General features: G+C 36.9%; 1 protein-coding gene across 2 annotated transcripts in view; it reads left to right on the top strand.

Moving 5' to 3' along the window:
• Nucleotides 1–212: 212 nt before the first annotated feature.
• LOC149818402 (E3 ubiquitin-protein ligase UPL1-like) overlaps nt 213–13,769 on the top strand; it is a 51,717-nt gene continuing 38,160 nt past the window's right edge. For both annotated transcript variants that reach the window (XM_089984818.1, XM_089984819.1), the window contains exons 1-3: nt 213–525; nt 3,520–3,615; nt 3,706–3,912. In XM_089984818.1, coding sequence (XP_089840944.1) covers nt 493–525; nt 3,520–3,615; nt 3,706–3,912 — 336 coding nt within the window. In that variant the 5' untranslated portion in view covers nt 213–492. The remainder of the gene's footprint in view (nt 526–3,519; nt 3,616–3,705; nt 3,913–13,769) is intronic.

Genomic DNA, 13,769 nt, shown 5'->3' with positions numbered 1-13,769 from the left:
GGGTTTTTATAAAACCAAGCAGGCAGATCACATCTGTACACTTAGATTCAGGAGAGAACAAAAAATCCATGAAATTCGCTACATATATTTCGAGTTCTTATATTCTAGTTATTCTCTCTCTCTCTCTCTATATATATATATATTAATAAAGAAGATTGAAAGCTAAAAAAATTTCACCTCCTTTTCGGGAAAAAAAAACTCTTACCTCTTTTTATTGTGTTTGGGTAAGAAGAGAAGAAAACCCTCTCTCTCTCTCTCTCTCTCTCTTCTTCTTCTTCTGGATGATCCATTCTGGTGAAGAAAAGAATTCCTAACCACGTCTTCTCTCTCTTAGCTAAAGTCTCTGATTGCAGGAGCGATTCCCGATCCGTTCTCAATAGGAGCCGATTATTTTCCGGCGTGAGACCGTTCGCCGTCCGGCCGAAAATCGGTCGGATGCGTTCTTGCGGTTGACGAGCCGGTGAGTGATCCGGAGGGGACCGATAATTCAAGATGAAGTTGAAACGGAGGAGGGTTCTTGAAGTGGTACGCCGATAATCCCGAAAAACCCTAACCTTTAATCTTGAGTGTGCGCGTTTTCTATCCCGGCGATCGATTTTTGTGTTTTTCCGTTCGGTTATTGATCGGAATTCGGCATTGGTCTCGTCGCAATCGATCGGGGTTCCATTTGTCTTGCTGATTGTTGGGTTTCTTCCAATCTGTGCCGTTTGATCTTCTGTTTTTGCTGGTTGATTCGTTGGTCTATGCCGTCTCAGTGAATAATATGCTGCGATGATCTTCGCGATTGTGTTGCATACACCAGTGATCATGCAGAAAGTTAACGATACCAAATATTGACCTGTGTGTGAGTTTAGCGAATCAGTTTTTTCGTCTTGTTAGTTGAAAAACTACTGAAAAATTACGACTTTGCGGAATCTTTATGATCCTTATCAGTTTTCCTCCTATTGTTTCTGTTGCCGTTAACGTGGAGTATTTTTCTTTTGAGGTTTCATATGTGGGAGCTACCAGACTGGGTCCATTGCTTCAGTTAGATTGTTAGTATATTTGTTATTTTTTTGTTTTCTAGATGCTAATAATGCTATCGAAACCGGTTCTGATCAAGCAAATTTCGTAAATGGGTGATCAAGCACGTAGGATTGATTGAGAAATGAGTGCGATAGAGCTGCGTATCAGATTCTTGTTCGCAAAAGATATCAATTGGGGAACTGTGGGAGCATGGTCTACTTACTAGAAAAACTGATGCTTGGAGGCATGCATCAGTTAGTCACGACTTATGACCTCGTAATCGTGTTCTGTATGCTTTCGGCTGTTGCATTTGTGGATGGCCTCTGTATCAGATGGACGGTTAAAAATGCGAATTCTCAAATTGTTGGGAGTTTGTAGAGAACGATTAAGTGATTCTGAATAAATATCCTTTTCTGAGGCTTTATGTTGTTTAAAAGGTATCACCTTGATAAGAAGATGTCAGTAGGTGCTCTTATTCCCCTCACTCAGGATGAGCCTACTAGATGTTCCCTTTTTTTGTCAGATCTTCTGTAGTTTGGATGGTATCGTTATTACATGGGATGCTATATAGGTTGCTGTATAATCAAGAACCTGTTGCATGGTCATGTTCAGATGATTGTTTTTTTTTCTGTAGGATCTTTGGCAATTGAAGTTGTACATTCACCTAGCGAGTGTTTTCTACCTTAGATGAACTTTTCTTTGGACTCTGTTTGTAGATTGTAGATTCTTGATTACAATGTAGATAATAGCTGAGAGCTATTGTTGGTGTTCATATCTCGGTTGCTATGACTTAGTGGTAGTTTGTCGGAGCGGAGCTTTTGCTCCACATTAGGATCACTCGCAACTTATCTCACATGCAGTTCGTATAGTGAGTTGGTTCCAGCATGCATCCCCTTCTCATGCACTTGTGCCGGTTAGTGGAAATGTTATGCATTCCCTGTACTCTTGCTTATCTTGCTCTTCTTGTTGAGCTTATGGCTTACTCTGATTCTAATTTGGATCGGGATGTCTCTTTGGTGCTTTGGTACTAGATTATACTTTTTCGGGATGACTCACTTCTGGAAATGAGGGAGATAGCACTATGTTACCTTCTCTTAGTCCGGTCCAATATTGTGCTATGACCTTGCTGAGTTAGTTTAGATTGGCCTGTTGATTGATGAAATTTGGCGTTCCTTTTGGTTTCACATCACTCTAGTATGAAAAGGACAATGGTGTATATATTTTGCAATACGTTCTCCCATTTTCCTGAGAGAATACAGACACAAGATGATGCTATGAGTGAGAGTTCTTGAACAGAGTCATCTCATTTCTATGCAATATGTATGAGCTTCAACTGCCTTCTTCATGAAGTTATTTGTTTTTTTTTTCATTTTCCTACTTGGCACACTCTTATTGATCTTATTTGAGTTTCTAAGGGTGTAAAAGCATATGGTCATGCATATGGCTGTATGCAGGTTGTGTGTACTATCTCCTCTCTAAGTTTCAATTTCTGTCTAATACTTCTTGGCCCTTTATTTTCACCTGTTCTTAATTGGCTGGTTCTGCAGTCACTTCCATCTCCTTCCTTTGACTTATTTTTTTTATGCTATTGCTGACATCACCTAAGAATTTTGTGTCTGCATGTGGATGTGATTGTTTTTTCTACAAATATTGCTGTGTATGTCTGGTCTGGGATTGCACACACTGTCATTTGCTCCTACCTACAGAGACCTTGAGAATGTACACTCTTTTTCTAGAATAAATTGATGATATCAGTTTTGAGGAAGGTTGCAAACTGCAAAGAGAATTGTGGAGAGTGACCATAAGTTTTATCAATTTTCAAATTACACATTTCAACTCAGAACCTGCATACCATCCTGATCTTTTCTCCAAAAATATAAACCACACTTGAGAAAGCTTGGTTTGTTTTCTGCTGCAGTAAGGAGCCCAGGAAAGATGATAGATAGAGATTTCTTAGTTTGAACTTTGAATAGTTCTGATTAGAAGTCCATCTGTACGATCCACTAGCCTGTTAAGGTTTTTGGATTAGTTAACCATGCACATCTATTTTTTTGGAAAGTTGACTTGTTATACACATCCACTAGTCTTTAGTTGGCTTTTATATTAGACTTGTCATGATACACTTTTTGTAACTGTAGTGGCTGCTTTATGCTTATACACATTCTTAGTAATGTAAGAGCACCTTATTTTTTTCCATTAACCATTTCAGTTGTTGTTCATGAAAATGCAGGGTACATTATGTCATCCATGCGCTTTACATATTAATTTTGTTGGGATTTTTTTTCATAGGGAGTGCCAACTTATCCAGATACTTGTTTGCATGGCTATGATTTCTTTTCCTTGTGCACTGCATAGCTTCAAAATGTTTCTGATTTTCCTCAACTTCTTCCTTTGCATCATTGCATAAATATTCAGCAGCTGGAACTTTTTATTAGTGGATGCAGTATGATATGTGATGTTCTCCTATTGTTTGCTGATTTTTTCTCATATATATATTTTTCCTCTCCTTCTCAGCCTCCTAAAATCAGAGCCTTCATCAATAGTGTTATTTCTGTTCCTCTAGAGGATATAGAACAACCTTTAAAAGTTTTTAACTGGGAGTTTGATAAGGTACTGGTTATTCATTACCAATTCTTCAGTGTGCATTATTCTATATACTTTTCATTAGCTAGTACTTATTACATTTATAACTCTCTGCAGGGGGATTTTCACCATTGGGTTGATCTCTTTAATCATTTTGACTCATTTTTTGAGAAACATGTAAAACCAAGGAATGATTTGCAGTTGGAGGATGATTTTCTTGGAGAAGACCCTCCTTTTCCTAGGGCGGCAATTCTTCAAATTCTTCGCGTAGTAAGGATTGTCTTGGAGAACTGTACAAACAAGCACTTCTATAGTTCTTATGAAGTATGTGAAACTTGATCATTTACATTTTTTGCTCTTCTTCTCTGAGAAATGCCTTTTTAGTCACTGTTTCTCGTTATCAACTGTGTTCAGTCAAACATAATGTATTTTTATCTGCCTGAATATTTTCTATTGAAAATGTTCAATTCATTTGTTTTCATTTATCTTACTAACATAAAGAACTATTACTGTATATTTTTTTGCAACGAATTGGACAATATGCCTAACTTTGTAGTTGCTTCTGGGGAGGTCCTGTAAGCATATACAGGGGCAGAATTCTGTGGGAGTGCTTTAGGGTGTGCCATGAATATGTTGCATTTTGATGGTTCATCCAGGAGTTATAGATAGTGTGGCCAAGATGATTTTTTTTGTCTGAAAGTGTATGTCACTTTTGATCTTATGGTAGTTGCCATTAGATTGTAATAGAGACAAATTTTGGATTATGGGGAGTGAAGGTTGTTGAACTCTCCAAGATTTCTTGTGGACTTCAGTGCAGAAGCATAGGCAAATGTAAATGTAATGTGATTGGTTGCTTTAACGATGCTTTTGCTTCTGTCTGGGATTCTTTTTCCGTTGTAGGTCAGGATAAGATTTCAAGTGCTGATTGTACTGTATATGTCAGAATTTCAGCACCCAATTACATGATCATACTGAAGGAATAAGATTGTTGCTAGTTGTATCCAGTCAAATACACAATTATTGGCTCTAGAATTTTTTTTCATGTGAATCTTTGAGAATTGAATGCTAGTTTAAAACTTTAAGTACTCTTTTCTGCTCATTGGCCCGATATGAGTTTAGTCAATACTGTTATCTTCTACAAGAAATCCTCTTGTGAAGGACCTACTACTGGTATGATTACACTAGTGTAGTTTGGATTATCAATAGTAAGGAAGATGGTCCTACACGGGTGTGGTTAAAACTATTATAAAATCCATGAATAAACAGAATAATCTGTCCACAAATTAGGGTCATACCTTGGTCAAAAATATCGGTCTTAGCAAGGAAAACTCTCAGGATATTATCATTTTTCAATAATTATCCAGAAAATCTTGGAAAGTAAAAAAATTTAAAAATTTAAAAAAAGTTGAAAAATTAAGAAAAAATACATGTTAAGCAAAGAAGCAAAAATTCATGAATGAACTTGAAAAATATTGGAAAATTAAATTTTTTAAAAACTTGAAAAAATAAGAAAAAAATACATGTTAAGCAAAGAAGCAATAAAACATGAATTTAAATATAAATATGAAAAAAATCCATACTAAGCAAAGAAGCAATAAAACATGAACATAAAACACAAATATAAATCCCAATTTTTTCTCGATATTATCACAATAAATCGAAATGCCTGATAATTTCAAAATATAGTGAGTTTTTGCCAGTAAAATCGTTTTTTGATTTTACAACGATAATATCATGATATTTTGAAAATATCGCCAATATCTATGAATGTGGGTCATAGTACATACTACATTAAGTCTCTATTTTAAGCTTGTATGGGATTGCACCTGAGACTTGTGAATACTTGGGGGAAAAAATGTTTAAGGACTTGTATAAAGAAAACATAGTGAGAAGATGAGATTAGAAGACCTTGTAGTCTAACAACACAATTAAATGATTAATCTGGTGTTTAGGCTCTGTGATATTTGAACATTGTGGGTTTGGGTGATGTTGGATGGATAAGGGGCAAATAAAATGATCAGATGTTTTGCGTGAGTGTTGCTTGGATTGAAGGGTTTTCCAAGAAGTGGCCGGAAGAGAAGCTGCATGTTGTTGTGATGCATATGGTGAAGCTAGATGTGTAGAGTAATAGAAGAAAATAGCTTTAGAAGTTTATACACTCAAGGGAATTTAGGAGTATTGCCAATAAAATGAAACAAAAAAGTAATCTCATCTAAGATGACATTGGAATGTGTTGAAGAGTTTAGGTTTAGGCTTTTGGCCTTAGGTCAAGGTGGATGCCTTGTATCAGGGGTGTGCCTTGGTTGTCCAGTTTCATTTGATCTTGATTACTTAATTTTGTTCTAATCAAGTGAAAGTTCGCTCATATTGACCTACAAGCTGGATATGTAGATTGATGTTATGATTTGGGAGAAAAAAGGCTTCTTGCATTTTTAGATTTAAATGGAGTTTCCTGGTCAAAATGTGGACACTAGACCAACCAGTGACTGTTTAGTGTTTAGGCAGTTTTTATCATAATGGGATTTCATAGGAAGTGATCTGGTAATAAGATTAATCCCTGACCAAATGACACACATGGCGTGAAACTTTTATTATCAGAGGTGCATACATTAAGTCTCTATTTTAAGCTTGTATGGGATTGCACCTGAGACTTGTGAATACTTGGGGGAAAAAATGTTTAAGGACTTGTATAAAGAAAACATAGTGAGAAGATGAGATTAGAAGACCTTGTAGTCTAACAACACAATTAAATGATTAATCTGGTGTTTAGGCTCTGTGATATTTGAACATTGTGGGTTTGGGTGATGTTGGATGGATAAGGGGCAAATAAAATGATCAGATGTTTTGCGTGAGTGTTGCTTGGATTGAAGGGTTTTCCAAGAAGTGGCCGGAAGAGAAGCTGCATGTTGTTGTGATGCATATGGTGAAGCTAGATGTGTAGAGTAATAGAAGAAAATAGCTTTAGAAGTTTATACACTCAAGGGAATTTAGGAGTATTGCCAATAAAATGAAACAAAAAAGTAATCTCATCTAAGATGACATTGGAATGTGTTGAAGAGTTTAGGTTTAGGCTTTTGGCCTTAGGTCAAGGTGGATGCCTTGTATCAGGGGTGTGCCTTGGTTGTCCAGTTTCATTTGATCTTGATTACTTAATTTTGTTCTAATCAAGTGAAAGTTCGCTCATATTGACCTACAAGCTGGATATGTAGATTGATGTTATGATTTGGGAGAAAAAAGGCTTCTTGCATTTTTAGATTTAAATGGAGTTTCCTGGTCAAAATGTGGACACTAGACCAACCAGTGACTGTTTAGTGTTTAGGCAGTTTTTATCATAATGGGATTTCATAGGAAGTGATCTGGTAATAAGATTAATCCCTGACCAAATGACACACATGGCGTGAAACTTTTATTATCAGAGGTGCATATATGGGAGCTGAGTGAAACTATCTGGTGGCCAATGATATGCCTAACATAGCTGTTATATGGTTCATGTGCAATATGGCAGGAAGTAGGAGCCCAAATATTTGGGATTGAAATGTGAAATCTTCAAATTCTCAGCATCCATGATGCTATAATTATTATAATTATTTCAGCTATTATGCCTAGAATCTTGTAGCGATCTATAATCCTTCTCCACTATAAAATATTTTTTGATACCCTTAATCAAGAGAAATAACTTGTTGTAATCTTTAATATATATTGCAACTTGATGCTTGACCATGTGAGTAATCAAGCGCACAAGATGATGCACTTGTATACAATAATTTATGATATCTGATGGATGTGAGAACCTTTCCTTGATAAAATTTGCATGTTAGTCTAGTCTTGAAGAGGCTATTATGTCCAAACCCTGGTAGTGATAGTAGCATGTTCTTTTCCTTTTTATCATTACCATTGCTAGTTATATTATTGGTTATATTGTCATGAGTTCACATTTTATGCAGCGATGCTGGCCCAGCCTGCAGCGTCACTGCTCACCACCTCCCATCTCGTGGTTCCTTGATATGGGCAGTGGTCAACCAAACGGGCTTGTGTCTGGGTTGTGTAACCCACAATAGTGGGTGATCAACCTAAAATAAAAGCCAAGAAAAAAAGAGAGAACAAAGGGAATAAGACGACCCACCTTCTCCTTCAGTTTGGGTACTTTGTGGAGCCACATATTTGTTCCTTCCCTGTAGCCAAAAAAGAAGAAGGAAAGGGCGATCCTTAAGACGGACCTCTCTCTCTCTCTAATCTACCAAAGGGAGAGTTTTCTTCTGTAAATCGTAAACCAATAAGGAAAATATAACATCAAATGAGAGCAATTAATTTTGAATTTACCAATCAATCTCCATAAAATTCTCTGTAACCTTATTCAAAGAAAATAAAAAAAACTTATTGAAAGGCGATATAATTTAAGTAGGATTCATTTCTTCCCATATAGAATTTAAGTATGCTTCATATCTTCCCATTATTCTTTTTTTTTAATTCACACTAAACAAATGTGCCCGATCACGAGTCAAACCAGTTTGAAGAACTTAAAAGCCAAAATCTCTTGGATCTATGCTCAGGTTTCAAACATTAAACATTAAACATTTACCTGGATATTCAAAATCTTGATTACAATGCATCATATTCAAATCCAACAGATCTCTCAGTTAAATAATGCAACTTTATAGGTCCAATTATTGCAATCAACCTCTTATTTTCCTTAAGCCAACCATGATTTCACTTAGCCCATGATCAAGAATGCAATTTGTAAATTCTCGGTTAAAACATCTTGCAAATCAAGTGCACCCAACAACGAGGTGGCAATAGTTTAATATTCTTCTCCCTTTAATTTATCACTAAGCAATAATTTAATATTCTTCTCCTTTTAATTTATCACTAACACCATTGCTGCCATCATAGTTGGCAAACCCGGTGATCCGACTCGGGAATCGCCTGAGACAGATTGGATCGCCCACTAACTGGGCTGCCGATCCAGGCTAGTCCTGGTCTAACCAGGATCGGCTAGGAATCAGTTGATTCGGCAAGTCTTTGATTCAGTCTTGAATTGTTCGATTCAGGACTAAGACACGACAAGGTGATTCAGTCCAGATTTGTCAAGTTGTCTTGGATTTTGTACCAGTTCATTTTGATATGAACTGGTTTAACCCTTTAAAAGGGATTGTTTTTTTAGAAGATTCTCTCTCGCCCCTTCTCGAACCCTAGCCATCGAACGACGACGATTGACAACCATCGTATGCCGCTGACAGCCAATCTCTCTCTCTCTCTCTCTGGCGAGCCGAGCCGAGGAGGCTCTCTCTCTTTCTCTCTGCATGGTGAGTCGAGGAGTCTCTCTCTCTCTCTCTCTCTGTCTTTGATGCGAGCCAAGGAGGCCTCTCTCTGCGAGGTGAGCCGATGCCCTTCTCTCTCTCTCTCTCTCGTTGAACCAAGGCCCTCCCTCTCTCTTTGCCTTGTCTCTGTTGTGGCCTTGGGGGCCATAAATTCCTTTTTTTTTGTCCAAACTGATGGACATTTCTCACTTTCCTTGTATCGCAGTGTGCACGATGCATACTATTGGGGGTTTATTTTGTTGTCCACAGTCTACATAATCCCACACTACACACACACACAAAATGGTGAAAACCCCCCAATAGTGTGCGTAGTGTGGGGCTTCCTTGTTCATTTTTTACTTGTTTCATTTCATTGTTGTTCTTATGTATGTGCAACTATGAAGTTTATTTTTTTTATGCAAATATATGGTAGTTTCTATTATTTGATGCTTTGATTTAGTGAATTTGATGCTTGAAATTTGATTATTTGCATTCACATTGTAGAAAACATAGTGTTATATTAAATATTTAAAAAACTAAAGTATAATTAAAAAATGTTAAGATGTATGTATATAATATATATAATGTATACATTATATTCTTTTATCATTGTAATATATATATATATATATATCATTGTAATAGGTAAATACCCTCTGGGGATATTTTTGTCTTTTTCTCTTGTAATAGGTTCTGTCCTCTAGGGACATATTTTTTTATTTTCTTTATTCTTATTTTTGTGTTGTCTTTATCCCAAAGACCAAGGGTATTAAGGTCCTTGCTCTTAAAGTCGTTCGAAGCATCCCGACGACTATTTCTATAGCCGTTGGGAGCTCCTAATAACTCTATGAGAGGTCCCTTTTGGCTTTTCCTTTTTGTATATAAGGGACCTCTTGTCCCTACTTTATTCAATACTTCTCTTAAGCATTCATGTTGAATAAAATATTTATTTTTTATGTTCTTGTATTTCTCTTTTTAATTCTTTGTTGCACTTAGTGCTTGTCTAGTGACTTTGTGCTCTTGTATTGTCTTTTAGTTGGACTTGTGTATGTGCATGTGAACTTTGTGTTTATGATCTTGTAAGCCCTTAGAGGCCCTTGTTTTGTATTTCTGCATATTTCATTACAAAAATCACTAAAAAAATTTAGGTCCTAACCCGTCCGAGTTACTGAGTCGACCCACTGACCCGCGAGTCAGAGGCCGGGCGATTCGAGTCCAAGTCATGGGTTTGCCAACTATGTGTGATCATTGTAAATTTTTTTCTCTTGTTCCTCTTTTCCTTCTCTGTCCCTTTCTAGCCTCTATTCCCTTTTTGAAGGGGAGTAAAAGATAGAAAAGAAGAGAAAAGAGAAAAGAAAGAAGAGAGAGAAACTCTTTTGCAAAGGTCTCACTTGATCTTAAAAAATGTTTTGAAATTACTCGTCTCCGTTTTTGAAATATTTGCGGGAAAAATGGAGAGACGGGATTCGCTCGTCGGTACGAGGTTCGACTGTTCCTGACGCCTTTACCAGGGGTAATCGAACCAAGGATCGAACTTATGCCTTTTGCTTTGCCTAAATATTGTCTAAGAATTTATTCTAAGTCTAAGAATGCACAAAGAATCATGCTTGTGCAATAGATTATCTTATAATACATTTTATGACCATAGTCAGGAATGTATTATATCTTCGATCTTATTTTAATTATCCTAAAGAATAAAATATGCTTTTCAAATTCAGTTTTCAAAAATTCTTGTTCAGTCAGAATCCTCCACGACGGTTCGTAAAGTTTGTAGAAGAGCCTGAATCACTGAATAGGCCCAAGTATGGGATTCCAGCAGAGGATCCGATGCGCGAGCAGTTAAGAGAAGTGACTCGAGCAATCAAAGATATTCAGGCCAAAAGTAAGGGCAAGTAGACCTATATTGGTGAGGATTTCTATGATGGCCTAAATGGGGATGATAATCTGGAGAATCTTCCTCCCAAATTCCTGACGGAATTGGTAATCCCAAAGCTCATCTGGCCACGTTCTATGCAGAATGCAGTCGCTTCAGGAAAGACAATAGGGCTTTGTTCATCTGCTTCCCTCGCAGTCTGGAGGGAACTGCTGCAAGGTGGTATGTTAAAATTGTACTTGGGTTTTTCTTGAAGATCTCCTTTTTGCTGGAGGTCAGTTAGAAGTGGCTTGTCATTGTTCTTGAAGATCTTTTCCTTCTGCCCCTTGTTCTGACCTACTTTCGGGCCATTGTCACTGTTATTTTTGTTCCCTCTGTTGCTACTGCCATGATTGTTGTCGGGGGTACCAGCTGAGTGAACTGCGCCTTCTTCTTTTGGTCTTGGATATTCTTGACCAGAGTCATGCTCTCGTAGAGGCCATTCTCCATTCCTGTCTCGAACCATTCGGCTCGCTCAATCAACTTGATGAAGGATTTCGCCGGTGAAGTAGCGATGAGGCTCCTCAGGGGTTGAGAAAAATTATTGAGGATCATCTGTAGTGCATTCCGAAAATGATTTCGAGCCGTTGTCCAAACATCAACCCTCGTGTTGATCTTCTTTTCCAAAATTGGTTTCGAACCATTGTCTTCAAAAATCAACCCTCATGTTGATCTCTCTTCAAAATCAACCCTCGTGTTGATTCTTCTTCAAAAGATTAGCTCTCGCGTTGATCATTTTGATTCCAGTAAAATTCGGGAAATAACTGGAATTTAGATTGAAATTGACTCGATTTATTCAGAAAATGGGGGCTAGGGGCAAAAAAGGAATATTTACAAAATTTTGAAAAATTTGGGGTGTTCACACTATAGCTACCATCTCTCCCAATCTTCAAGATTCCCACGTTTCCAGCAGTGGGTCAATCACACAGCTCTACAAGTCGCTGTATCACATACTCCCATAATGACCCTTCAAATCTTCAGAGGGATGTGAACAACTCATAGGGAAAATGCTTTATTTACTCAGAGAGAGAGAGAGAGAGAGAGAGAGAGAGAGAGAGAGAGAGAGAGAGAGAGAGAGAGGATCACAAATTGCTCATTTTGCTGCAAGTAAAGGGATGGAGTTATGGTTGGCAAACACGTGACTCGGGCTCAGATCACCCAACCTTTGACTCACGAGTCTGTGGGTTGACTTAGTGACTTGGATGAGTTAGGACTTTATATTTTATAGTGTAATCACATGAATAGGACATGGAAATAACTAAACTTCAAGCTATAATATGTCAACAATTAAGCTACAAAAACATATAACTATACATGATCATTAACATTTTTCATTGAACAATATTAGATTATTCATAACAAGTGCCTTTGTATAAAAATTGTGCATTAAAATCATAAAATACATGATAAGAAATTTATAATAGGCATTAGGATTAGTAACCTGAATCGGTGGCCCATTTGGGGTCCGATCTGAGTCGACTCCCATAAACCGAAATAGAGGGATCGTCTTCTTCCTATTGTTATTTTCTCTTCTATTTTTGTTTCTATTTTAGGTCTGTACCAGTTACAGTACAGAGAAAAGCTGCAGGCTCATCAGGTTTACCGCTGCCTATCTCGAGAAAGCTACGAGATCAACAGTGGTGAACATGCAATGCTGCAGGCTAGGCCTGCATCCACGCTGCATAAAATGTGAGCTCTATTATCATATGAAGCTACAAGGAATGGAGACAAATAATAAACCATGTGCTGTGTTTATAATATGTTGTCTGTCATGAGACCAGAAATTCTTGAAAATCTATGTAACCGTGGCATGACACTTAGGGTGCCGAACCCGTGTCGACACGGGTACTGGTACCTGGACACGGCATTTGCCGTGTCCTATATTATATTATATATTCAATATATAATATATATTTTAGATATATAAGATATATAATATATATAATATATATTTTAGATATATAATATATATTTTAGATATATAATATATATTTTTTAGTATATATTTAGCCATGCCTCCATACCCATAATTTTTGGAATTGCCATGTACCCGTACCCACACCCAGGTGACATAGTTGAGAATGGCATTTGCTAAGGAAAAATATGTCAACTGAATTGGAAACTAACTTAAATTGGTAAGGAAGACTTCTTTTCAATTATGAGGATTGTCTGTAATGGGGAAAACTGACTTCTAAATTTATACCTTCTTGGACTTTTGCGGACTCGTGTCATGGTTATTTTGTGCACTAAGCTCAATTAAGTCTTATGCATTTTCTACTGTGTTATTGGAAACCATGCGCCACATTGTTGCATGTAATTTCAGTTTTTAATTTTGAAAGATCATATAGAAAAGGCCTTTTACAATGTAGATTGATCTTTGATTTAAGTTGGAGAGCGTGTATTTTTGGCTTGCATTTTATTACCTTTTCTGATGGTTTGCATCAACTGTAAGTTTAGAAGGCTCCTCACTCCTAAGACACTCCCTGTCAAACATTGTGTGGATGATGTGAATGAGCAAATATTTTGTCAAAAAAATCTTTTGTCAACCGTATGCATAATTAAAATGTGTAATCTTATCATAAGACTTCAAATCTTTTGTCAAAAAAATCAAAGTGCGCCAAAATAAAACCCGTGTGTGTGGGGGGATTTGAACTCGGGTCATTCCCGAGAGAGGCAACGAACCTCTCTACAGCACTATTGTTCTTTTCGTTGCAAATTGAGTCCCCGTTAATTTATTTATACACATATAAATGTCATAGTTTTTTTTTTCAAAAAAGAATGTAGCGCCTTTTTACCAAAACCGCGTGTGTGGTAGGATTTGAACTTGCGTCAACTTTCAAAGAGGCAACGAACCTCACCACAACATCACTTCACATTTCGTTGCAATTTTGACTACATAAATTTATCTATATACATACAGTTTTCTAATGGATCTCGGATTTTGGGTTGGATTATTGAATATTATAAATTTA

Source organism: Nuphar pumila, chromosome 13 (genome assembly GCF_984573655.1).
Source record: "Nuphar pumila chromosome 13, dmNupPumi1.hap1.1, whole genome shotgun sequence".
Taxonomy (NCBI): Eukaryota; Viridiplantae; Streptophyta; class Magnoliopsida; order Nymphaeales; family Nymphaeaceae; genus Nuphar; species Nuphar pumila.
Note: the sequence above shows the minus strand (reverse complement) of the source record. Positions and strands in the feature narration are given on the sequence as shown.